This window comes from Myotis yumanensis, unplaced genomic scaffold (assembly GCF_028538775.1).
Source record: "Myotis yumanensis isolate MYYU_CA2020_CCGP unplaced genomic scaffold, mMyoYum1.0.hap1 SCAF_6, whole genome shotgun sequence".
NCBI lineage: Eukaryota > Metazoa > Chordata > Mammalia > Chiroptera > Vespertilionidae > Myotis > Myotis yumanensis.
This window is the reverse complement of record NW_027223757.1, coordinates 21,971,692-21,995,473: the sequence shown is the minus strand read 5'-3', so window position 1 is coordinate 21,995,473 and position 23,782 is coordinate 21,971,692. Positions and strand designations below refer to the sequence as shown.

General features: G+C 38.0%; 1 protein-coding gene across 11 annotated transcripts in view; it reads right to left on the bottom strand.

Moving 5' to 3' along the window:
- Window positions 1-23,782, bottom strand: part of EYA4 (EYA transcriptional coactivator and phosphatase 4) — a 229,639-nt gene that overhangs the window by 187,997 nt on the left and 17,860 nt on the right. For all 11 annotated transcript variants that reach the window (XM_070419250.1, XM_070419253.1, XM_070419249.1 and 8 more), the window contains exon 3: window positions 9,737-9,834. In XM_070419250.1, the coding sequence (XP_070275351.1) occupies window positions 9,737-9,769 (33 nt within the window). In that variant the 5' untranslated portion in view covers window positions 9,770-9,834. The remainder of the gene's footprint in view (window positions 1-9,736; window positions 9,835-23,782) is intronic.

Below are 23,782 nucleotides of genomic sequence, written 5' to 3'. Positions count from 1 at the left end.
TCTGCTATCTTATAACTGCTTGTTCAAAATATTTACTAATGATGATTGTACAGTTGGTTTGTATTCATGGGGGAATAACTTACGTTTCTTACCCAGGATATTTAAAACCTTTGTTCTTTGTTTAAATAAGTTGAGATCAAGGGGAGTTTTAATAGATTCTTTTAAAACACCAAATGTACCGAAGGGTCTGAAAACCATATAAGTTGATCAAAGCAGGTAAAATGCTGTGTTCAGCAGCATGGATTCCGGAATAAGACGATGTGAGCTTGCATTCCATCAGCCCAGCTTTCTAGCTATCACAGCCTTGAATAAGATCTCTAAGCTCAGCTTCAGCATGCTCTCTTTGGACTGGGTTTATGACAGAGCCTGCCACCCAGGGCTGCTGTAAGGGTCCATGAGATGAATCCCATAAAGCAGCGGTTGGTGGTGATTGGTGCCTATCCATGAATGCAACTTTAAGTAGTATATGTTATATAATAAAACACTGGTGGCTAATAAGTAAAATGAGTTCAAATGAACGTTACTCTTTATACCAGTGAACATTTCTACTTGCTCTATACCTTGAAGCAGTGGTGGGGAACCTTTTTTCCGCCAAGAGCCATTCAGATATTTATAACATCATTTGCGGGCCATACAAAATAATCAACTTAAAAATTAGCCTGCTATATTTGGTCAAACATTTAATTAACTCACTCCTAATGCCTTGGCAGGGCCAAACAAAATGATTTCATGAGCCTTATATGATCCACAGGCCGGGCTTTCCCATCACTGCTTATAGCAAAAGTTATATTACTTTCATTTTTTCCCATTTCTCAAAGGTTATAAGGCGGGTTGAGAGACTGGGTGAAAAATGTGAAGGGACTGAGAAATACAGATTGGTAGTTACAAAGTAGTCACGGGGATGTTAAGTACAACATAGGGAATTTAGTCAACAATATTGTAATAACTATGTATGGTGCCAGATGAGTACTGGAAATATCAGGGGAAACACTTTGTAAAGTATATGCCTAACCATATGCTGTGCACCTGAAACTAATACAAAATAATATTGACCCCTTTCCCCCCCCCCCACCTAAAATGAGGGGACAGGAAGAGATTTGACTTTGGGTGGTGGGTACATGGTTCTATATACAGATTTTCTGAGTTAGTAATCCACCCATGAAACCTATATGTTCATGCTGACTAATGTCACCCCAATAAAATTTAATTAAAATAATAATAATAATATTGAATGTAAACTGTAATTGGAAAAATAAAACAAAAAATTAAGAAATAAAAAGTGAATTATAATACAAGAAAGATTATAAAAACATGAAATAAACAGATGACATTTCTATCATAAACAGTTGTTTTCATTTTAATGTATAAGGGAGAGTTACTGGACAATTAATATACCACATGTAAGTTGTAAATTTAGATGAAAGACTTTTGGCACCCAAAGATTTCACAGCTCTTATTTATATCTATACTATTCAAACAGAGTGCTCCAATCTGCTGACAAAGCCCAGGGTCAGCAGGGATTGGGCTCTGGTGCTGCCCTCCTCCTTACCAAGTCCATGGCACTAAATAGATATGTTACTTTTTCAGTGAGCCACAAGGCGGCTTTAGGTCCCTTCTCAACATAGGCAGCTGCTACCAACTGATTAGAGCTGACAGAAGAAAAGGCCAATATTTACATTCTAGAAAATGGTACATGATAACAAGCCATATTCTGTACAAACTGGGGTTCTCCCTCTCTATATTTATGCGTTCCAAATTTTTTGAAAACATTGTAATAAATTAAATTGTAATTTGAGAAAATCATAGGAGATAATAATTAATGGAATCTTCTTATGAATCCTTACAAAATCATGAAAAAATATAAAAATTCAGAGTTAAAAATATTTAAAATGAAATAAATCTTAATGACTAAAAAAATTAAAATATATTTAATGTATCTACTTTGTAATTTCTCAGTGTAGGTATTCCATTATACAACTGCCAAGTAAAACTGTAATTGGCCATTGAGTTACAGTTCTGAAAATAATGTTAGCTTTAAGCAGAAACCGATTGAACTCTCAAGTATGTTGTCTATTTGCATGGTGTAAAAAATACATGTTGTAAACATGATTATTTTGGCTAGTTTAAAGGACAAATTCTTCCAACAGATTTTGAGCCTCAAAAAATATCTGATTTTGATTATATTTTAATAAAAAATTAAAAATAAAAGTATGCATGCTGCTCAAATTGATTTAGAGTACCTAAGAAAACAGCAATGGAAGAATAGCATTTCAGGATTTTGATCAAAAATGAAAAAAATGATTTAAACAAACTAATCAAAATGTTTTTTAGCATAGTGTTGAAACACTGACAGAAACTGATGATTCTGAAGTTCTACATCTCAATGATAAGTTGGATGATGTATTTGATTCATACAATAGCTAGAAACCTGCCTAAATGGCTCAGTCTGCAGCACAGATTTTAAAAATGGGTTCATGGCTATAGTCAAAGATGATACTATAGAATCTCTCTTTATATAGTATTATATATGGTATAGAGTAATAATTTGAAGCCATTTGGAATTCTAAGGGAGAAATACAGAGGCAGAAAGATTAATTTATTAAACTAACTTGAGAATTGTAATATGCATTATTGTTATTAGGTTTTATGCAAGAACATAAATACTATTAATATCTATAAATACATATGAATTTCTAAATGTATTTCTGAAAAAATATAACATGGATCCAATAGATGTGAATAAATTTAGACCTCACTAACTAAAACATGTCATCAATAATATAAGTTAACTGATTCAGTAACAATATTGATCTATGTAGGAATAATCAGGCTCTTAATCCTATTTAATAAAAGAGAAACATGGTAATTAGCCATACAGCCACTACCTTTCCCATTGGCTAATCAAGGTGATATGCAAATTAACTGCCTGCCAAGATGGCGGCCGGCAGCCAGGCAGCTTAAAGCTAAAACGAGGCTTGCTTGCTTCAGTGACGGAGGACTCCAACATTCCCCGCCTGCACTGCTGGCCTCTGAGTTGCAGTTTGAAACATTGTAACAAATATAGAAGCTAAACAAAACCCAAGTAACCTGTTTTCAGTCAGCCGGGATCTCAGAGCTGGAGTCGCAACATTGTTTCGAATACAGAAGGTAAACAAAGGCCAGAAACCTGTTTTCAGCAGCCGAGCCTCAGAGAGAAAGCCGGCTCTCAGCTCCAGTGACAGCCATAGAAGGTAAATAAATGCCAGAATTAAAAAAAAGAAAGAAAAAAAGGAGAGGTTTGGAGCTTCAGTCATCCGCCAGCCTGAAAACAGCCCTCAGCCCCTCACCCAGACTGGCCAGGCACCCCAGTGGGGACCCCCACCCTGAAGCAACAAGATGGTGGCTAATTTGCATACTGAAGGCAGGCGGCAGCAGGCAAGGCTGTTTGCGGTCTGGGACCCGGATCTGAGACCCTGCCAGGGGAGGGGCAGTGCTTGAGGCTGTCTGCAGTATGGGACCTGGATCCATGTCCTTGCGGGCGGGGTGGCAGTGCTTTAGGCAGTCCAGGACTCGGATCTGTGACCCTGCTGGGCGGGGGGGGGGGGGGGGGGGGGGGCACCGCGGGAGGCTGTCTGCAGTCTAGGACTCGGATCTGTGACCCTGCCGGGCGGGGGGCACCACGGGAGGCTGTCCGCAGTCTGGGACCCGGATCTGTGACCCTGCCGGGTGGAGGTCAGTGCTTGAGGCTGTCCACGGGACCAAGACGTGGATCTGTGACCCTGCCGGGCGGGGGGGCAGCGCTTGAGGCTGTGCACGGTCCCGGGACTCGGATCTGTGACCCTTCACGGCGGGGAGGCAGCCATGAGTGCCCAGGAGTGACTGTGCAAGATCTGCCTCCTGGCCCAGAAGGTGCAGGATCGCAGGGACAGTCACCGTGGGGGGCCAGACTGATGTCCTCCTGGCCACACCACGGTGGTTTGCGGATCTGCAAAGCCAGAGGCCTCTGGTGTGCACATACCCCCCTGGCGTGCGAACATCCTCCAGCACACTGTCACCCTCCCACGCCTGCAACAGTTGCAAACCAAGGTGTGCACAAGTTCCCCCCGCCTCTCCACCGCACTTCCATCAACCCGGCATGCCTAACACCCCCACAGGATGTGCACACATCCCCTCTGATGCGCTCACATCCTTTGGAGAGTGTCTGGGTGTTCTGGGTGCTGAGAGTGGGCGCCTGTGAGATGACAGTGAGAGGGCGGAGTGGTGATGCCCTGTTCCCACGGAGGCCAGTGCAGCTACGAGATCACCTCTGGGGAGTTAATGCAGGTGCTGAGGCAGGAGCAGGTGCAGACAGACACACCTGGTGGGCGCGGGAGGCCCTCTCTGAGGTGCCTTCAGTCAGCGTTCAAGATCAAGAGCCGAGAGGCAGAGAGGAATTCCGTCCTCTCAGTGAGACAGTGGGATAGTCGGGGCGACTGTAGAGGAGGAATGTGCATTTTGGGTGCCAGCACCCATGAGTGAAGGCTGCCCTGACTGAGCCTTGCTTGCTTGGGGCCTAGCGCACTCCTGCTGGGCAACGGGTGACAGGATGTGCTTTTCCAAATTAATGAGAGAAAACATTGATTCTCCTGCTGCCCACGAAGGTGGAAAGTGAAGTGGGGAGACATGTGGGGAGTGAGCAAGGTTCCCTGTCTGGGGGTTCCAAATCTGCTGTTGGTTTCTTTCACCACTGACTAGAGATATACAGGGTGTCCCCCCAAAATGTATACACACTTTGAATACCTACTAATTTCAATGGTTTTAAGCATAAGAAAGGAACAACAACGGAGCTGTTATCTGTTAAAAGTGTGGGCACAAACAGGTAGTTGGACATTCCCTGAGGGGTCTCAGATTGGAGAGGGTGAAGGCCAAACTGAGGGGCCCCTTCTTCTCCCCCCACCCCAGTGCACGAATTTCGTGCACCGGGCTACTAGTATTTAATATTAGGGAAAGTAATCCTACTGTAAACTGCAACTTATTCATTTTGCCTTGTTTTACTTAGTAGCAACAAATGTTTTATGGCATAATACATAGTTCCTAAAATTAACAAAAGATACCTTTTTTTTCCAAACCTTCCTCCTTGATGATAAATTGAGGCCAGACTCCCTCTTTCACTTAGATATGAATGAATCAGACCTGAAAAAATTTGGGGGCATATTCAACACCACCAAAATAGGACTTTAAAATATCTTGATATGTAAGAATTCTTATAGAAGCTATAAAAACAACAAATATTACTCAGTCCTTATTTTAATACATATTTCACAGTATCAAAGGATCTTCTGGTTATTAATATAGATACTGCTATGTATAATTTGGTTCATATTTATTTCTATTAATAAGAGCAACTTGTAGTTAAAAACTGTAGTAAGCTATAATCGGATATAACTTAAACTGCTTCTAAGTAATTATGAAGTCCTAATACAAAATTTCAGGCAAACATAAAAGTTAAATCTTAGTTAAATTGCTCACCTGTTAAAATTCCCTAGAATCTCTAATCCAGACTGTAAAATAAGATACATATAAAATGCAGAATACAATGTTTAAGGACCCAACTTTGTTTTGATCACATACTGTTAAACTAATATTACATATTTTATGCAATTTTTAAAAATGTAAGTGAAACGTGAATTCATACTCAGAAATCCATACTTACAATAACATTTTGGCTATATAAAATTTGTCAGGCTATTCATTAGCATGCCTTACTAACAGTATATAAAAGCTTTTGAAGAAAAGATTTATTGAATAAGTATACAAGGTGAACAAGACCTGCTATTACTCTTAATTAGTTTATAATTTAGTACAGAAGCAAATAAACAGGTAAGACTTTAGTTCTGTGGGTACGTCCTGGGATAGAGGTAAATGCCCAAAGATATGGAAGCATATTGCAGAGGCTAAGAGCATGGGAAAGAAGGAGGCTGTCTGAGAGGCTTGCTCAGAGGGAGTGAAACCCATATGGAGTCTTCAAGATTTACAAATTACCCTGGTGGGGAAGGGGCCCATCTGGAAAGAGGCATTAGCAAAGGCATAAAAACCTCAGAGACTCTGAGAGATTCAGGGAACCAAAAGAAGCCAGAAATAACACTGGTGAGTTTCAGGTAAGCAATTAAGTCTGTGTGCTTTACTACACTCGGGACCTTCTCTTGAGGGCGAGAAAGGGCCTGGGAAGAATATTAAGCAGAACAGTGATATGATCAGGTACGTATTTTAGAAGGACCACTCTAGAACTAATTTAAAGATACTCGAGAGGTAAAATAAAGATCCAAAATAAGGAGCTGAAGCAAAAACAATAGCTCTGAAAGATTAAAAATTAAGGATGGGCTGGACTTTGAGATGGGGATGAAGGAGAAAAGGGTGACTACCTCTTTTCTGACTAAACCTAGTCAGTGGCTGATGATGCCACCCACAGAAGTAATAAAACAGAGGAGAAATAGAGAAAAATTGAAAGAGAAGAGAGCTAGTGAGTTCAGTTTTCATCTACTGAGCTTATAGATTTACATACTTACAGGCAGGGATGTGCCAGAAGGTAGCTGCATATGTAAGAATGAATGCATACTTATTAAAGACTGCCTGAATTCCTCAGGTTCATTGTAACAATAGCTAACATTTATTGAGTTGCTACTCTAAGCGAAGCATGTGCTAAATTTTCCATATAATTTCTTTCTGTTAACCTCCCCACTCCACAGATGAAGAAAAGTTTAATTAATTCCCCAAAGATTGCCAAGTGTCAGGGATGTTTGATTTCAGAGTTCAATCTCTAAACCACTATACTATGTTGTATCATAAAAAATCCATTATAGGTTTTAGGACCAGATAAAAGTGGGTTCAATTCTAATCTCTGCAGTTAACTATTGTTTGACCGGGCTGCTCTCTATGCACAGTTTCTTTTACTGTAAAATGGTGACTATAGCAATTACATTGCAAGGACATAGTACGGACTGGAGAGAATATATGGAAAATGCTAGATGGAGTATATTTGCACAATAAATGACACCAATTATTAGGCCAATGCCTAGAGAAAGAATTCTTCTTTAAGTAAAATAACTATAATCTAAGTGAATTCCCTTTCATCTTATTATGCACTTTCTTTTAATTCTACCCTATGTGTTTTACATCTTAATAAATACTAAGTATCTTTTTTCAAAAAGTTTTGAGACATTAATATACAATGCAAGATTTAAAGTAATTTAAATATTTCATTCAAATAAAAATCATTTCAATGTAAAGGAGATTAATTCTGACTTCTTTGACATTTCTATAGTGATGAATGCCAAGATAAGAAAACTCAAAAGTGATAAGTCATGTTGACGTTATGAAGAGAGCTTTGGACTTGGAGTCAGAAGACCTGCGTGAAGTCCCAACTCATGCTCACCAGCCATGCCAACATGGGGAGATCACTTAACAGTCCCAAGCATCCCTTTGCACATGTGCAAGGTCAAAAGATTGGCCTATATGGTCTTCTATGTCTAATGATGTTGGAGGAGGAAGGATTTTCGATGTTTATAAATTAGAATCATTAATCCATTAACACTTGACACAAACGTTAAGCTCCCTGTGGTTTAAACCAGAAGCACCGATGCTTGATGGCCTAACAAACCACTGCAGAGATCAGCAGCTTCAATAACCCTCAAGTGAAGAGTTCATTGTCAGAAAGGGGAAGAGAAACAGATAGTGAGGATCATCTTTTCTTCTCTTAATATCTCTTCCATTCTCACCACAAATTCAGCAGCTGGGTTCAAGCAGAGAGACCATAAGGTCACCCTAGATTTCTGGTTCTCAAACCTGGCTGCACATTAGCAACAGCAGAAACTTAATTTTTTAAAAAATATATTTTTATTAACTTCAAAGAGAAAGGGAGAGGGAGAGAGAGATAGAAACATCAATGATGTGAGAGAATAATCGATCAGCAACTTCTTGAATGCCCCACACAAGGGATCGAGTCGCAACCTGGGCATATGCCCTGACCGGGAATGGAACCGTGACCTCCTGGTTCATAGGCCGATGCTCAACCACTGGCCGGGCATTTAATTTTTTTTAAAATACTGAGCTCAGGACTCTAAAATATCACTAAGAGGAAACCAGTATTTGGTCTAAAGTACTGGGATTCATTTTGCAAAAGGCTGAATGAAGCACTTTGGGTAATAACCTCACTCCAATGTTAAACATAAAAACTTATTATCTTTAACCTGCACTGTATTAAAAACAAAAATTTGTTCTTGAGTGCACACACACCCTAGGGTGATTAGCTGGATCAACCATCCCAGACTCTACCTGCTTTAGCTCTGAAAGTTCCATGTCCTGGGAAACCCCTGGGTCTCTGGAAAACTGGGACAGTTGGTCAATCTAACACCACCACCACCCCTCCCCACCACCCCCACCACACACTTTTGTGTAACCCTCAGTTTGTCAGAACAGAGTACAAATCAACAGCAGTCCTCTCATGAAGCATCACCATTAAGAGGACATCATTATTCACTCAGGTACATACATGGTGACATAGACTCTGACATCATAGGATCCATAAACATGCAATAGCATGGGTGACATATCATCCTGATATCATCCATGCCATGAATAACCAGAATTAAAAAAAATAACTACTTTGAAACCCCAGTCTCCCAATTGCCATTTGTAAAAGGTCAGGCAATTTGGAAGAATAATATCTCTACCACTTGACAGATTGTTTATAGTTTTATGGTTTTATAATTTTTCTTACATTTTGATTCTATGTGAAATTTAATAATATATGATGAAATTAAACAATGCTCATGTGTGTATGTGAGGACTCAATTATCACTTCTTTTAAATAAAATAACGGAAAAATTAAATTATCTTGGAATGGGATGTATACTCCAGAACACATATACCTCTGTATTTTAAAACTGAACTCATCAAAGAAATCTTTTCTAAAACCACATTATTATATACAAACACACTGCCCTCTGTTGCCTGATAGAAACATGAGACTCTCAGATTAAATCATGATCACATAAGCAATTTAAAAAAAGGCATCAATCAGCGTAACACACACTTGGTAGGTACACATGTCTCCTTACTTGTGACATCACTAGTTGTCCGTGAACAGAACAGCGTGGACCACAGTTGGCAGTAGTGTGGGAGTATGTGGAAAGACTTCCCATTGACTCCAGTTCCACACAGTAAAGAACTAGTCTCATGGAGACACTACTAATGAGTTAGGAGAAAATGCCATATATAACTTTTCTAAAAAATCAGAATCTTAGAATGATTGCCAGCAATCCTGCACACTCTTCACTCTGCAAAGAGCTTAGCAAAATAGGAAACCCCTTGAGGACTGTGGTTGCCATCCTTGAAATGAACAATAGGCATGCTAGTAAAATACTTTCTCTTTTTATACGTCTAACATTCAACAACAGATGCACTATCTGAGCACATTTGGAATAAAACTAATAACAGAGATGTATGAAATTCTTTATACTGTCTAAAATGTTTAGCATGATTTCAATTCCCTGGTCTTTCTGGCAGTGGCTTAACAAGTAGACAGTCAAGGGAGACCACATCATAAGCAGGAACACCATACATTCCCAAAGGTGTGTTTTACGATTTTAAAAGAGGATTCAAAAATCAACTAAAAATATGTTTTAAAAACTTGCTTTTTACAATATATTCCTTTCAGTATGATTTTGAGTAGTCGTACCTCAACTTTCTTCAGCAAACTTGAGATTGAATTAAGACTTACTGATTGTTCATTTAAGTCCTGGGAGTCTTCCATGGGGTTTTCTCACGTCTCCTGCCACCCCAAGTAGAAGCAGCCTCCTTCGATTAAAAATGGACTATCTAAAGCAACAAGATGGAAAAAAAGGAGAAAAATGAAATAGTTACCTGTTCCACTTGTTTGCAAAATTATTAAAACACTATGATTTATTTACATGATAGCTGGTAATCTGTAGAATTATTTTTAAAGAACAAAATTCATTAATATTGTCCTCATTTTGAAAGAAATAATGATCTTGGAAATCACATCATGGTTAATTTGGGATATGTAAACAGCTACTCAGGACTCCTACACATAATCAAAAATATCTGAGGACAACTTTGGAGACACAGTATGAATAAACACTAAGTCCACTAGTTTGCTAAGAAGTCTTTCATTGAACAACTGATGGATTAAAAATTAGGTCTGCATTTTCCATTCATTTTGTAAATTATATAAAATTGAGAAAATAAGTGTATATTTTAATATGACAGCTTTTTTAATTGAGGAAAATGTATCTGAATTAACAGATGATCATTATTCAGTTCTAAAGAATATAATGTTATAAAATACATTCTCAATTTTAAAAAGAGAATAAAATAAGATTATTATGATAAAGACAATATCATAAATATACAGGTTTGGCAAAAGTTGGTTTATAGTTTTTCATATGGAAAATAATACAATAATTAATAAATAATAATACAAGAAAAACTCTGTTTCATGTACTCACAACTATAAACCTACATTTGTCCCACCCTGTACATGAGAAGGACCACTGGCCAGTTAACTATGGTAATACAATCAGTTTACTATTCAAAAAAAGTTCATCTTTGCTCTATACCATACATTGAAAATTTTCCCAGCAACATAAAGTTTTAGAAATCTCTAGAAAATAAGCATATCTATTTTTTTTAATTCTTAGATAGAGGAGAAGGATTTTATAATAGAAGCGATGGATATAACACACACACAAATAAAAACAACTACTAGTATGTCCATGAATACACACACATAAATAATAATCAAAATTAAGGTACATGAAAATATCCCTGGTGACCAGGACCACTCCAGCTCAGGCTCACCTTGGACATGGAGCACATGGTAATGATGTAGGTCACCAGTCTAACTGATGCAGACCTGCTAAGACTCCACACTGGCCTGACTCTCACGCCCTTCCTCTGTTCTCCCAGATGGAATTGTGGCTACTCATCTTTAGAATCATTTTCTCCCCACTACCTGGACAGCAAATTAGCTAAGTACTCTCCTGAAGTGGAGACTCTGATGTTTCTTTTTATTCTAACAGATAAATGGGTAAGATGGATAGTAAAACACAAAGGGAAGGGACAATAGATTCAGCTACATAAAAACAACACAAAAACTTTGCATTTCTGAATACATAAAAACAGCCCAAAAAGTAAAAGGACACAATACATAACAGAAAATATCTTCAATATATATTATAAACGTGATGCTGGAAACAAAGAATCAGTAAGAAAAAGTTTAAGGACCTATTAAATAATTAAGCAAGAATATGAAAACACAAATCATTATAAGAAAATAGAAACAGTAAACAAACATATGGAAAAGTCTTCACTCTCACAATTCAAAAAATATGTAAACTTAAGCAACAAATGTGCATTTTGGATTACTGTATACATATCAATACCAAAGCATTTAAACATTAGTACCCATTGTCAGAAAGGATACAGTGCAAAAAATGGTGTCCTCATTCAATTGCTGGTGATTATGATACAGGTTAGGGAAATAGGAAATATATTTTCAGAGGATAAAGGAATGTTGCAAAATAAGGGGAAAGAAAGAGGGGGGCACCACGTAGGCTTTGGACTTGCAGAGTGAACAATGAGGAAAGCAAGGGGATCCTAAATTTAGAAAGGGTCCAATTAGAAAAGGTCATATTCAGACAAAGAGCTGCAGCCTTTATAAACCCGGACACAAAGAGACTCGGCAGATTTCAGATTTTACAGATTCAGATTATTTAGATTTCTGCCCCATTAGAGAGAGGGAGAAAGTAGGCTTTTCCCATTTGACACCCCTGCCCAGACGGAGTTTGTATATGCTTCCAATAAACTTCCACATTTTTATTAAAGATATCTGTTATGGGGAAGGGGGGGGAGCAAAAAAAGATATCTGTTATTCTTCATTTTCATTGGACAAGAACCCATGAGAAGAGAAGTCTGCACCTTGAATCTCACTTTTCAATAATATCAAGTTGTCTAACACTTTTAGAAAGCAATCTGTCACTGCATTTTAAATGCTATAAATATGTTTAAGCTCTTTTATCCAAAATTAACTGTCCTAAGAAGTAAAATTCCCCTAGAAAAAGTCACCAGGTATTCACTAGTTTTATTCATAATAAAAACTGAAAACAGCCTCGTCTTTACATTGGATTGATTAAACAAATTATGGTCGACCATTTTAATATAATGTTATTTAATGATTCAAAAGAATAATTATTAAAAATGGAAGGGTGAAAATTATTGTGTGTTAAGTGAAAAATAAGAACAAAATGTTAGCTATGCTAACACTAATGTACATGAATTTGAATATTGCTTAAAAGGCAATTTTTTAAAAATATATTTTTTATTTATTTTTTACAGAGAGAAAGGGAGAGGGATAGAAAGTTAGAAACATCAATGAGAGAGAAATATCGATCAGCTGCCTTCTGTACACCCCCGATTGGGAATGTGCCCACAACCAAGGTACATGCCTTTGACCGGAATCGAACCTGGGACCGTTCAGTCCACAGGCTGGCGCTATATCCACTGAGCCAAACCAGTTAGGGCAAGGCAATTTTTTGAAATAAAATGATCAAGAATATTACATTTGGTTTGATGTACTTTGATTATTGTTGACTTTATGTTGTCTATGCAATAAATAAAAATTTTCTCACTAAAATACAGCAGCATATAGTAAGTAAAATCAAATGATGCTAACATGGTTTAACAAGATCAGTTAAAAATATAAATATTATAGTGAAGATGAATTTTCTAGGTAGATGAACCTCCAAATGGTCTCTGTGGCTTCTTCTATGTCAGTGGTTCTCAACCTTCCTAATGCCTCGACCCTTTAATACAGTTCCTCATGTTGTGGTGACCCCCAATTTCATTGTTACAAATTGAACATAATTAAAGCATAGTGATTACTCACAAAAACAATTGTAATTATATATGTGTTTTCCGATGGTCTTAGGCAACCCCTGTGAAAGGGTCGTTCGACCCCCAAAGGGGTCACGACCCACAGGTTGAGAACCACTGTTCTATGTGGATTAAATCTCAAAGCCAGAGTACTTTCTTTAAGGGTGGGAACTCTTTTTTTTTTTTAATCTTTATTGTTGAAAATACTACTGATGTCCCCTTATTCTCCCCATTAACCCCCTCCAGCCTGCCCCCACACTAAGCCTTGACCAAATTATTGACTTATGTCCAAGGGTTATGCATAAATGCATGTAAGTTCTATGATTAATCCCTTCACATCACCCACCCACCCCCCAAGGGCACTCTTGATTGTGTTTACTAGTGTTATCTGTAGTGCCTAGCTCAGGGCCTAGCAAGCATTAGGAGTTTAATAAATAGCAATTGAATGAATTACACAATTAATGGTGGATAAAATCATGCATAATGTATCTGATGATGTGAAGGAAAAAAGTTAACAGCCAGGTAATTTAACTTTTGAAAATTCTGTCTTAAATATGTACTTATTTTTTTAAAAATTCTGTTTTGTCCTACATTTTTCAAGTACATAACTGACTTCATTTTACTTTTCACTTTGTATAAAGGCAGTAAGAATAAAAAATTTGGGGACATTTTATTTGCTAAATGAGAATACTTTAAACTTTCAGAAAATTCAACATTGAGAATTAGTCCACCAGATATTTTCCTACTCAAATGACCTAATAATAAAATACTTATAATAAAATTATTAATGAAACCATTCTAACCAATTGTTAACTTAACAACATAGCATGCTGATTTAGTTTCCTAGGGCTGCTGTAAAAGAAATAAATTGGGTGGCTTAGAACAATAGAAGGTATTCTCTCAGTTCTGAAAGCAAGTCCTACATTAAAGTGTTGGCAGGTCTATACTTCCTCTGGAGGTGTTGTAGGCAGTTAGATAGACACAAGTAGATCAAGGACAATATGTCAGGTACAGAAGGTCACCAGGGTGGAAAGCGCCAGGTGCCTAGCAACGGACAATCAATTGTAGGGTAGGGCCTCCCCCCCAGGGTGACTTTTCCTTCCCTAGCATATCGCTGGTCCCCCTGACCTTTCCATCCTAGAGACAACATTTATGCCTTTGTATTTCAGCTCCAGGCGCAGATAAGCAATAAAACCAGCCATAGCTGATGTCAGGACCAGCTGCATTGAATGACTCCTTGCCCTGCAGGCCAATCAATCAGTGGAGACCATAACCCTGAAAGGACACACCTGGAAAGCTGCTGAATATTCTATTAAGATCTTCTCCTGGGATCTCCCCTAAAATCTCCACCCTTAAAGCCCCTAGGATGGAGGACCCAGTGTGCTCTTCCTCCCAAGCCTTTCCCGTTCCTTTCCTCCTCCCCCTCCTTGCCCTTCCTGCCCCAGACACATTACCATTAGCTTCCTCACTCCCAAGCTCCAAGGGTCCTCCGTTACCTCCATAACTCATTTTCTAAGCCCATTTCTTCTAGGAATTACTTCTTCTACCTCTGTAATTTACCAAATAAATGTTCTCCTAAGTTTGGGTCTTGGCTCTGAATTCTTTCTTAGCCAGAACCCAAGTACCAGGTTGCTGAACCCAGGTTTAGTCTGACCCCACCAGTCAGACACCTGGTGCCATTCCCGCTGCCTACAACAGAGACTCTAGAAAAGAATGCTTCTTTGTTTTTTCCTAGTATCTGATGTTGGCTGACAATCCATGCATCCCTTGGCTTGTGGGTGCATCACTTCAATCTCTGCCTCTATTGTTGCATGGTATTCTCCCTGACCACCTCTTCACATGGCCTTCTTCTATGGGTGGGTGTCTCAGTGTCCAAAATTCCCTCTCCTTACAAGTATACCAGCCATTGGTTTAGGCCCAACCTAACCCAGTAACAACTTATCTCAACTTGGTTATAACTGCAAAGACCCTATTTCAAAATAAGGTCACATTCACAGATGAGAGGGTTAAAACTGGAGCATATTGTTTAGGGAACACAATTCAACCCACAACACATGCAGTTATCACACTGAAATCATTTTAGGATCGGATCAAGATTTCAATGTAATATTACCAGAAAGGATGAACAAGAATTAAAATAAGAATACTGAGCAGGGAAGAAGTCATCATTTTCTTACAAGGCCACCAGGGCACTGGTAATCACTCAAGTGAAATTAAGTTCTCGGGAAAGATATTGGAGCATAAGAGCATTAAGCAAGCACTAGTCTCGTTAGGTCAACCACCAGTTGAGAATCTATTTAATGTTCCAGTTGGGGAGCTATTTGCATCAATGTTCCATGTTACAACATAATACTTTGCTTTATATTTCCTTAAAATTGAGATTAATTGTTACTTAGTTTAACATTTTTATGGTAACATGAATTTCTTTCTTTGCCAAACACACTAAGGTACTAAAATATTATGAGCCCAGTGATTTTATATGATTGAACCAAGTAAAACTACCTAGGCTAATTGCAGACACGGTATTATTTTACATCATAATTTAGCAATGGTTGTTATGCTAAATCCTTTAACGTTAAGTTTTCACAAAAATATGAGAAAAAGACAAGAACACTCTCAGAATCAAGTAAGAGAAGTATTACTTAATAATAAAGATATAAAATTAAGGAATAATAGTAACCTCATGCTGTTTTATAGGCCAATAATCTAGTTCCCAGCTCTATTTCAAGACCATTCCTTCGGAAAAGGTGAATTTAAAGCAGGAATAATAGCAATCTCACCCATTCCATGTTTGATTATTTCTTCCACAGTTAGGTTTCCAATATACAAGAGACTGACTGAATCCTTTCTTTTAACCCTACTTTAAGATGAACTGTAAACTCCTCTCTTAGGAAATTAGAATTGTTCTAATTCAAATATATAATGAGATTTATACATCAAAATTCAAAAAGAATTCTCAGAAATGGAATGCAGCACTTGAGCTTGGTCCAGGTGGTGGAGACAGCAAGGGACCCTGTGCCTTGAAGAAAGGGACCTTTGTAGAGTTTGTGTGATGTAGCCCGATCCTCTGTGTTTCTAATCAAACCTTCCATGAAAAGATTGCCCAGGGTGCTTTCCTCTGCCGAAGAAACGTGAATGTGAAGGGGGAGCTCTCTGTGCCAGAGGTGGTGAGGGACAAGGACAGAAGCTACACATGGAACACTACACCTGTCTCTGGATTATGTAGACAAACAGCACAGCCTTCTGCTGGTCATTAAAGCCAGACATCTGGGCTTTGTCACTGACTCCTTGCCCACTCCTCTCCACATTCGATGAATTACCAAGTTGTATCAATACCTCGTAGAGATCCCTCAGATCATTCCATGTTCCCCTCCTCACTGCTACTGCAGTAGTTCAAGCCATCATCACCCCTGACTGGACTGGAGTGACAGCCTTCTAAGGGTCACCTTTCCTTCAGTCCTGTTCCCTGGACCTGATTTTTCTGTTTTCTTTTTCCTTAAATTCTTTATTGTTGAAAGTATTACATATATCCCCTTTTCCCCCCATTGTCCTCCCCCAGCCTACCCCTGCACCCCCAGGATTCACTGCCCCCACCACCATTGCCTGTGTCCACTGGTTATGCTTGCTTATATGCATACAAGTTCTTTTTGGTTGATCTCTTACCCACAACTACCCCACACCCCCAGGCCTTCCCTCTAAGGTTTGATGGTCTGTTAGATGATTCTGTCTCTGGATCAGTTTATAATGTTCATTATATTCCACAAATGAGTAAGATCATGTGATATTTATCTTTCTCTGACTGGCTTATTCGCTTAGCATAATGCTCTCCAGTTCCATCCATGCTGTTGTAAATGGTAAATTATTTCTTTTTCACAACAGTGTAGTATTGCATTGCGCAGACATACCAGCTTTTAATCCACTCATCTGCTGATGGGCACTTAGGCTGTTTCCAAATCTTAGCTATTGTAAATTGTGCTGCTATGAACATAGGGATGCATATGTTCTTTCTGATTGGTGTTTCTGATATCTTGGGATATATTCCTAGAAATGGGATCACTGGGTTAAATGGGAGTTCCACTTTTAATTTTCTGAAGAAACTCATACTGTTCTCCACAGTGTCTGCACCAGTCTGCATTCCCACCAGCAGTGTACAAGGATTCCTTTTTCTCTGCATCCTTGCCAGCACTTGTCCTTAGTTGATTTGTTGATGATAGCCATTCTGACTGGTGTGAGGTGGTACCTCATTGTCATTTTTATTTGCATCTCTTGGATGATTAGTGACTTGAGCATTTTTTCATATGCCTCTTGGCCTTCTGTATGTCCACTTTTGAGAGATGTCTATTTTAGGTACTTTGCTCATTTTTTACTAGAATGTTTATCTTCCTTTTGTTGTTGTATGAGTTCCCTATAAATTTTGGAGATTCAACCCTTATCAGACGTCAGATTGGCCAACATGTTCTCCCATGCACTGGCTCTCTTGTTATTTTGTTGGTTTCTTCTGCTGTGCAGAAGCTTTTTGTTTTGATGTATTCCCATTTGTTTATTTTCTCCTTAGTTTCCATTGTCTTAGGAGATGTGTCGGTAAACATATTGTTATGAGCTATATCTGATATATTGCTGCTTATGGATTCTTCTATGTTTAAGTCTTTTATCCATTTTGAGTTTATTTTTGTGCATGGTGTAAGTTGATGATTTAGTTTCACTTTTTTGCATGTATCTGTCTGGGACCTCATTTTTCAAAGTGAGGCCAGAGTGATAGTTTAAAAATAAAGATTGATTGTATTCTCTCAAAACAGTTCAGAGCTTTAGCCCATCCTTAAGATAAACGTAATTTTTTAAAATATATTTTTATTGACTCAGAGAGGAAAGGAGAGGGAGAGAGAGATAGAAACATCAATGATGAGAGAGAATCACCGATTGGTTGCCTCCTGCACACTCCACACTGGGGATCGAGCCCAGGCATGTGCCCTGACTGGGAATCGAACCATGACCTCCTGGACAATGCTCAATCACTGAACCGCACCGGCAGGCTAAACCAGTAATTTTTAATCAATCTGACTTGCAATTGAGACAGTGTCTACCAGGGTACCCCTCTGGCAAAATGTCCTGTCAAGGGCAGCCAGCAGTGGGGTGTTTTGCTCCCTGTAGTCACTGTCTGCAGTGGGAGTTCTGAAAGAGAGCTCCACCTTCCTCTTCCCCCTGTCCCTGTTCCACTGTCCTTGCCATTCCCCACCCTTCACCACCATCAGAGAGCCTTGTAGCCAGAGCCTGGGAACTGCACAGGAGTCTCCTGTGAGGGTGCACACATAGTAGAGGATATGCTTGCTTCTTGCTGCAGTGCAAAGAAAAAAGGGGGGAGAATACACTCCCCCACCCATGTTCCAAATGTCTAGTGTCCACCTAGGGAATGATGTAAAGATTGCAGGCTGCCCAAACTTCTGTTCCAGCCCCGCTACAGACCCTGAATGGATCACCCTAACATAACCTCTGGCACAGCCCCCTTTTAACTTAGGTGAGGTCTTTCAGCAATCTACATACACATGCAAAGTTTCCTGGACTCTATAATTAAGAATAATCAATCTATTGTTTGACTTTCAGGTTTAAAAACTGCCAAGTAAATTTTCAGAAACATATTGTGTACAAAATTAAGGTCTGCTCACATGGAAGTAGATTATACACATGTAATAGACATCTATTACATTGATCCATATCCAGTGTGCAACCCATGAGATTCCCCAGATCTTTTCCAATTATACCAAATTAATTATATCAAATGACTCATCACAATCCCTTTTTATTGCTTAAGATATGGGCTAGGGAAAGTATCAGGCTAGTTCTCCTTCAGTGGCAAAATGCCTAGATATAAAACTTGGGAGCTCTTTACAGCCATGTGGAAATAGCTGGTGTACTAGGGAGAGATGACAGAAGGGAGCTGACCCAGAAAGTAGAGCAAAAGCAAGGATGGCAAGAAACTTCTGGCAGAATTTAAGCACCTGGATCTTGTTACTTCTGAAGTCTCTACTGTTTCTATGTTCTTCCTGCTGTTGGTTGTTTCATTCCTCCTTGGATTCAATGCACTATCCTCATAGTCTTCAATTAATTCTCTCCTTCATTGAACATATTGCCTAACATAAAACTGTAACTGTATAGGAAGTCTAACAACTCATATTCTCCTTACATTATTGAGAACTTTTTATATCTGGGACCAGCTGTCAAGAAGGGCATTGCTTTCATGTCCGGTGCACCAACTTATCTACACCACCCTCCAAATTTCATTAATGAGTCTGAGAAGCTGGGTCAGGCACTGGCTGCTTCCAACAGCTCAGGCAGCATGCCAGAGAGGGAAGCCAAAAGCACAAAGAACACCTAGCTCCAATTCTGTGGCCAACTGTTCAGAAAGGTGGACATGGGCATTCTTTGACCACGCATGTGACTCTCTTCCCTGCTTGTACAAAAGGAAAATAGCAAAGGTGTCCAAGAAACAGATCTGGGTGAACAGTAATAAGCATTTTGCTTTACTTCAATTCCCTTAAATGGAGCCGAGCTACAAACTAGATGAACTATTTTTGATCTGTTTATAAAGACAGAGCATGTTCTTTTGCAAAATGGTGCATTTAGTTCAAAATGTTTAATAGTAATGGGGTTAATTTCTCATGCTAAATAATTATAACAAGCTCAATTTCATGATAATCATTTTGGTCATTAATGATAGTTTCATTTGATGGCAACAAATTTCCTGGAGTTATAAGTTATGTTTCTTGGTTTTTGACAAAAAGGGCAAGCCAATGTTTTCTATTGTGTTCGTGTTTGCTAATTGTTGATGGTTGGCTAGTTATCCTAGAAAACATAAACACAGTTATAACCAGACGATCCCTCAGAAACATTCTGAGACAATACTGAGCTTGAGCAACTTTTCTTATTCCTCCAAGTACTCAGGCCTACCCTGCAGACCAACTTCCCTTCACATCTGCTGCCCCTATCACTCCTTCCAGCCTATTTCACAATTATATTTCACAATGCATACTGAGCATTTTTTCTTTTTATATTCTTAAAATTTACATTATTACCTTTTGTATTTTTCCCACAAAAAAAAGGATCCTATATAAAGTCACGTGCCCTCCCTTTATACGAAACATTATACATTTTGTTATGACAATACATGTCTTTTGAATACAGTATTTTAATTATATTCCATTATGGTGGTCATCTTTGTATCCAAATCTTTGTTCGAGTATTCAAGTTGTATATCAGCATTATGCTACACTTATTTAAAAATTTTTGTTTAATTTATTGGGGTGACATTGGTTAATAAAATGATCTAGGTTTCAGGTGTACAATTCTATAATACATTGTCTGTACTAGTATATTGTATTGTGTGTTCACCACCTCAAGTCAAGTCTCCTTCCATCACCATTTATCCCCCACTCCCTTTACCATTTGGTAATCAACATACTGTTGTCAGTGTCTGATCTATGAATTTTGTTTGTTTGTTTTTGCTTAAGCAGGTAGAAACTCTCTGCTTTTATATTTGGCTCTTCATATCTGAATTAAAACATTTTTCACTGTATAGTAAAGCAGTACCTATGCAATTTCTTGTGAAACTATAGTGATTTTTAACTCTGCTCACCTAAGAATATTACATTCACCTGTGATTTCCAGGAGCTACACTGACTGACTATATTTAAATAGTAGCCAAAATTCATCAGTTTTTTACCAATTCACTGAATTCACATAAGTTTGTAACAATGAACAAAATCTTAAGTCATTAGCATTTACTCTTTTTAGTTTGCTATTCTACATAATATCAAAGTTGTGATTGGTTTCTCAATGTTGTGAGATTGATGCTGCCAATAACACAATTAGAGATAGGCATGTGAAAGAGAAGGGACATGTTTTGAAAAAATAAAACTTGAGAGAGGATGAGTATTCAGAGTTCATGGGACAATAATTACTTGCTAAACTCTCCAGAGAAGAGGTTGAGGACAGATGGCATCCCTATAGTCTTTGGATTCTCTTTATAGGATGCCGTGCTGGTGGAAAGCACTAGATACTTTTCCTCGTTTGAAGTTACTTGTGGCACCAGCTGTTCAATCAAAAAGTGAGGAGTTCTGAATTGGTTATTACTAATATTTTGATAGCCTTAGAGTGCAAATAAAAATGGTACATCTGATGTAACTGCAATAACACACATACTACAGATTTTTTTATTTAAAGATGAATAGTAACTGGAGCTAAGGAGCAACTTAAAGGCTGTTGTGATGATCTAGGTAAGAAGTCAAGAGAACCTGGGTTGATGTGGTGGCTAAAAACAACATGGAAAATGGGTGGGTAAGCATGATAATGTAAAAGAAAAATCAATAGGACATAAAATAAATGAATATAACTGCTAAGGTAAATATGATTATCAGGTGTCACACCTTCATTATTGAGAAATTGATGATATAAAAAAGTTGAGAGGCAAATATTTGTTTGTGTTATTGTTTTTGCTGTCATTATCTTTATTTATGAAGATGGGCAAGAAACAAAGAGAAGAGGTAAAGCATCAAGAAGGGAATCTAAAAAAATCTATCCCATTAACCAAAGGAAGGCTAGAAAAACTCAGCCCACATTCTGACTCAACAAGCAGCTGGTCATTTGATGGAGCTTTTGGAGAAAAGAATTTTTTTAAAAGATAATAATTACCTGAGATAAATCAAAGTCCCAGCCTTGCACAAATGTAAATTCTAAATTATTACTGTATCTGTGGCAATAAAAAACCTCCAGCAAAAAAATTAAAAGCAAGACTGATTCAGCTTGAAATCCCTAAACTCAAGGGGAAACAAATGCAAAATTGTTCCATAGGGTCCAAAGGATTCCAAGAGAAATTCATCAACAATAATGAGCTACACAAGGAAATAAAACACTGTAGAGACAGCAGCTTCAACAACAGAACTGGAATCCAAAAATTTGAGATTACAGGACAGTCTGAAAAATATCAAATAATAAGTAGTTTAAAGCAATTAAAGAGACAAAAGAAATAAAAACAAAATTGAAGGCAACACACACCATGAAAAATAGATACACATTTGGAAAAGAACCATAAAAATATTTTTTAAATATATGCACTGAAATATAATTAAATATGATGCTATTTGTCTTCCTAAAATTTGAGAACACGAGAATTTTATTTGTCCAGATTTTAATTGAGGCATGCAGGAAAGTTTGAATACATTTTTTCCTCCTTAAAAATTTCCCTTTAGCATTAGAGTATAAAGAATCCACTGATTTTGCAACTACATTCCAAATAATATCACATTTACAAAAAAAAAAAACACAAAAAAACAAAAAACACTACCATTATAACTTCTAAAATCCAAAGAACTTTCTAAGTGCTAAAGTTGTAAGAATTCAGAAAATGTCTCAAATAAATTTGGTGGTGTGGTTCAATACCATATTGTGCTTTCATGCTGTATGTTTTCACTTTAAGGACAAACTTAAGAGAGAGAAACAGAAAGAGACAGAGAGAGTATGAATGGGATCCACAGAGTCTTATTTCTTTGTCTTGGGATCATGAGGCATACAGGAATAAGTGTGGTTTATTTACAGACCGATCATAAGAGTCTGTAAATATAATACTTGAAGCTGCTTAGCTCAAGTGAATAGAACCACCTCCCTCTCTTTTCCTTCTTTCAATTCTTCCTTACATATTAGTTTTAACATTTACCTTTCAGAACTTCCACTCTGATCTGCCCCCCTGAGAGCCAAAAACATTAACTGAACCCTGTTTTTGCATATAAGTATATAAGGCAGGCTTTTAGATATTAAGAGAGTGCTATCATTCATGTCACCCCTAAATCTTTTTTTTCTTCAGTTAAATAACCCTGATTAATAATACCACATCTTTAATAAAAAAAAAAAAGTCTTTGTTTCCCAACAATGATTATGGAAAAATACAGTCAGCCACAAAAGCATAATTGCTAGGAAAAGCATTAAATGGAAGGTAGATATGAACTAGGTCATAGTGCATCATTATTTTTAAACCACTCAGTTATAAGTAGGCATTAAATTATAATAGTTCAGAATTAATATATAGCAAATATCACATTCCTACACAGACCAAAAAAAAAAAAAATAGAAAGGAAATCCAATTAGCTGAAATGGAAAGTAATGACAATAAATTTTCGAAGCATGCTCCTTTGAGTAAGAAGGCTCCTTTGAGAAAGACCCTAGGGTTTAGTTTGTTTCCTGGTTTGTTGAAGACTGAATTATTCTTTAAGAAAATTAAAGAAGAAGAAAAGGCTAACATTTAAGCTACAGGAAGGTTTGGTTTGGCTAGGCCATGGGCGTGTCTGGGTTTGTTTATAGAATCTAAGGGTTGGGCTCCCATGGCTCCCAGGGCTCCCAGGGCTCTTGGGCCTGAGGAGTTTCCTGGGGAAGAACCCTTCCAAGGGAAGAGCTGGTGGGGAGTTGAGCTGGAGCTAAGTCTGAGTCCTAAGTCTCAGGGCTGCAAGAAAAGAACAAAATAAACAAACAATAATTACTTGCTAAATTCTCCAAAGAGGTTGAGGGCAGATGGCATCCCTATAGTCTTTGGATTCTCCATTATAGGGTGCTGTGCTGGGGGAAGGCAGTAGGTATTTTCCTCATTTGAAGTTCTTGTGGCACCAGCTGTTCACTCAAGAAGTGAGGTCTGACCTCGAAAAATACTATTTGCTTTAAATATGACTCTTAAATCTTGGAGGAAAAGGGCGAAGAAGGTAAAGAAAGGTTACACTAGTACGAAAAAGACCACAGTGAATAAGAGTTAAAAATATGAGAATTGAAACTCAGGAAGGTGACAGAGAAACAGAATAATGTGTTCTTTCTTGATTAAACCGAATACAAAGACACCTGG